The 2,856-nt window shown below is 53.6% G+C and overlaps 1 protein-coding gene across 1 annotated transcript; it reads left to right on the top strand.

Annotated features, from left to right (window-relative positions):
* Positions 1 to 10: 10 nt before the first annotated feature.
* LOC105556908 lies at positions 11 to 2,470 on the top strand (the record flags this gene model as incomplete). Its single annotated transcript, XM_012004017.1, has 3 exons — positions 11 to 250; positions 1,307 to 1,663; positions 1,739 to 2,470. Coding segments are annotated over exons 1-3 (1,329 nt in total), but the record flags the coding sequence as incomplete, so codon positions are not given.
* Positions 2,471 to 2,856: the final 386 nt, after the last annotated feature.

Here is a 2,856-nt window from a genome sequence, read left to right as displayed (position 1 = left end):
CTTCGAAGTTATGGAAAGTAACAGCTCTAGTTGGAACAGTGAAGAGCGTGCGTTTGCCTTTAGACAAACTGCAAGTGCGACAAGACGAAGAGCTGGAGTCCCTTGGCCCATTAGATCACCTGAGAACATTGAGGCAGTGAGAGCTTCAATATTGCGATCACCACGGCGTTCTGCGCGCAAACATGCGTCTGCCCTTGGATTTTCCGATCGTTCTGTGAGGAGAATTCTTCATGATGATTCCAACAAGACGGTGTGTTTGAGATTAATTTGAAGATCGTTCAGATCATCCCCGGAGTGATGGCAGCATCAGCTGGGTCAGATCGTGCAGCGCCGCATGAGCGCTGCCCGCGCATGCCCGATCGCGACACGAGGCGACGGCGCTACTACACGCGCGTTCCGGATCCCTATTGTCTCATGGGAACGGTACGCAGCACACGCGTCTTGAAATGCAACTAGTCTTTCGAGTGCTCTTTTGTGGACTTTCTCACCTGCTCATCCGAGAATAGACTCAGTGAAAGACACAGTGAACTCTCATCAGTGCGGCTCATCCCGGACAGCTCGAGTACAGCATCACCGGCAGCTCAAGCTCAACACGCATCGCGCACGCCGGCGCCGCGTGGACACGGCTCACGGGCATCACCTTCACCAGGCCGGCCATCGATCAATAATATCGACCCGTGCACATGAATATAGACTTCTCATAAGAATTTTACTTGCACAGACTTCTCATATGTAAGCACATTGCAACATTAAACTGTGATACGGTAGTTTTAACTCAAACGATCAGAGTTCTCAGATCACGTGATTTTCCACCCTCTCACGCGTGCAAGCTTTCCTTGAGCCTCTTGTCGCTACGTCCTCTCACCCTGCTTCCAACCGCAGCGGTACCAGCGAACTCTCCTAGCGAGAATCGCTAACATTTTTTGGTCCTTCGAGCCGGATTGCGGCGGGGCTCTCGAACGGGTCAGCTTAGCCACGCATCGCTCACGTGATCAACGGCGCTCATATACACAGTAACACTCATCGATCACATGATCGATGTGATACCACGTCTCTCTCACGTGTCATCTCACCGTGTCGGACGATCAGAAGGCGGGCGGAGCGGACCGCCCGGTGACTCAGCTTCTGGAATTGCCGCCGGGAGAGCGCTCATCCTCGCGGACGGCGTCTCCGGTTCGACTCTCCACGGAACTCACACACTGAAGACAGACGCACAAAACGCCTCGTCTTATCTGAAGTGGCTCAGATTCTCGATCCATTTGGTTTTGCATCTCCCGTCGTGATCAAGGCCAAAATTCTCTTGCAGGAGCTGTGGTGGCACAAGCTCCAATGGGATGACCCACTGACATCCCAGCTCTCAACTCGGTGGCTCATCCGCAGAGAAGAACTCATAGGCTTGGCCAAGCTTTCGATACCTAGATGGTTCAACACTTGGAGCACCTCTTCTGTGGAACTGCAAGGCTTCTCTGACGCTTCTCAATTAACAATGACTGCAATCGTATACATCTCCGTTCACGACTCAAACGGCGCCACGATTTCACTTGTGTGCTCCAAAACTAAGGTAGCACCTCTCAAGCGGCTCTCAATCCCGCGACTTGAACTCACGGCTGCTCTACTGCTCTCTCGACTCATGCAATACGTCAAAGCCACTTTGAACATGGACGTAACGGCAACTCACCTGTGAACGGAATCTCTAGTGACACTTTCATGGATCAGATCTCATGCATCACGCTGGAAGGATTTTGTCAGAGACAGGGTGGCTCAAACTGAAGAACTCACTCCAGCTGCTCACTGGAGATACATACATGGAACTTCCAATCCGGCTGATTGCGCATCACGAGGCCTCACGACTGCTCAACTTCAAAACCACTCACTTTGGTGGACGGGACCACCATGGATACTCAAACCAGACTCATGGCCGTCGCAACCAGCACTCTCTGAAGAGTTGAATGCAACCGAAGCTCGCCCAGACGTTTCGCTATTGACGGTTACGCCAAGGACTGATTATCAATGGGAACTCACCTACAGGTACTCAAGCCTCACTAAACTATTGAGGATTACAGCTCTCTGTTTCAGATTCGTCTCACGGTTGAGGAAGGTCCACGACTCATTGCCTGTCAGACACATCTCTCCAGAGACCTTAGAGAAAGCGAGGGTCTTCTGGATTCAGGCAACTCAAGCAACGTACTTCTCTCATGAGCTCAAGGCGCTACAAGCAGACTCACCGTTGGCAAAGGCACACGCATTCAACCGATTAACTGCGTACATCGACGCTCAAGGCATCATACGCGTCGGCGGACGACTCGCTCACGCAGCCTCTCACTTGATGCGAAACACCCAGCATCATTGCCTCGTCACTCTCAGTTATCATCATCGCTCACGCTCATCAACGGACTCTGCATGGAGGCACGCAGCTTACGACTCGCAGAAGGGCCACCGGGCCCATGTGCCAACCCCACCTCCTCGTGGTGTGAGTCGGTAACGCAGGAGTACCCCTCCTGTGGCTGACGGGGCTCTGGCTTCGGGCAGGGTGCACATACCGTTGTGCATACCTGGACATCATAGAGGGGAAGGATCGGGCCTCGCCGCTTGGTGCTGCGGTCACGGCTGAAGTTTGAGGTGGGCAATAGTCGTAATTCCTCATCAGTAGGTCGGGGGCAGGAATGTTCTTAAGCCGCGGCCCTCGCCTGCGTTGGCTGAGAGAGCCCTGAAGATGTCTCATGGGCGCGAGTGCGCCAACCCGAGGGAAGTCTTTCCCCTCGGTGGGCGGACCGGAGGAGGAGGGATTCTTAACGTCATCGCTCTGGGTCCTGAATCTAAAGGAAGGAAGCCTGAGGCAGGCCCAAGTGGCGGCTT

The sequence above is a fragment of the Vollenhovia emeryi genome, unplaced genomic scaffold (assembly GCF_000949405.1).
Source record: "Vollenhovia emeryi isolate VEMERY1.0 unplaced genomic scaffold, V.emery_V1.0 DF939715.1, whole genome shotgun sequence".
Lineage (NCBI taxonomy): Eukaryota > Metazoa > Arthropoda > Insecta > Hymenoptera > Formicidae > Vollenhovia > Vollenhovia emeryi.
The sequence above is the reverse complement of the archived record's forward strand: the minus strand, read 5'-3'. Positions and strand labels throughout refer to the sequence as shown.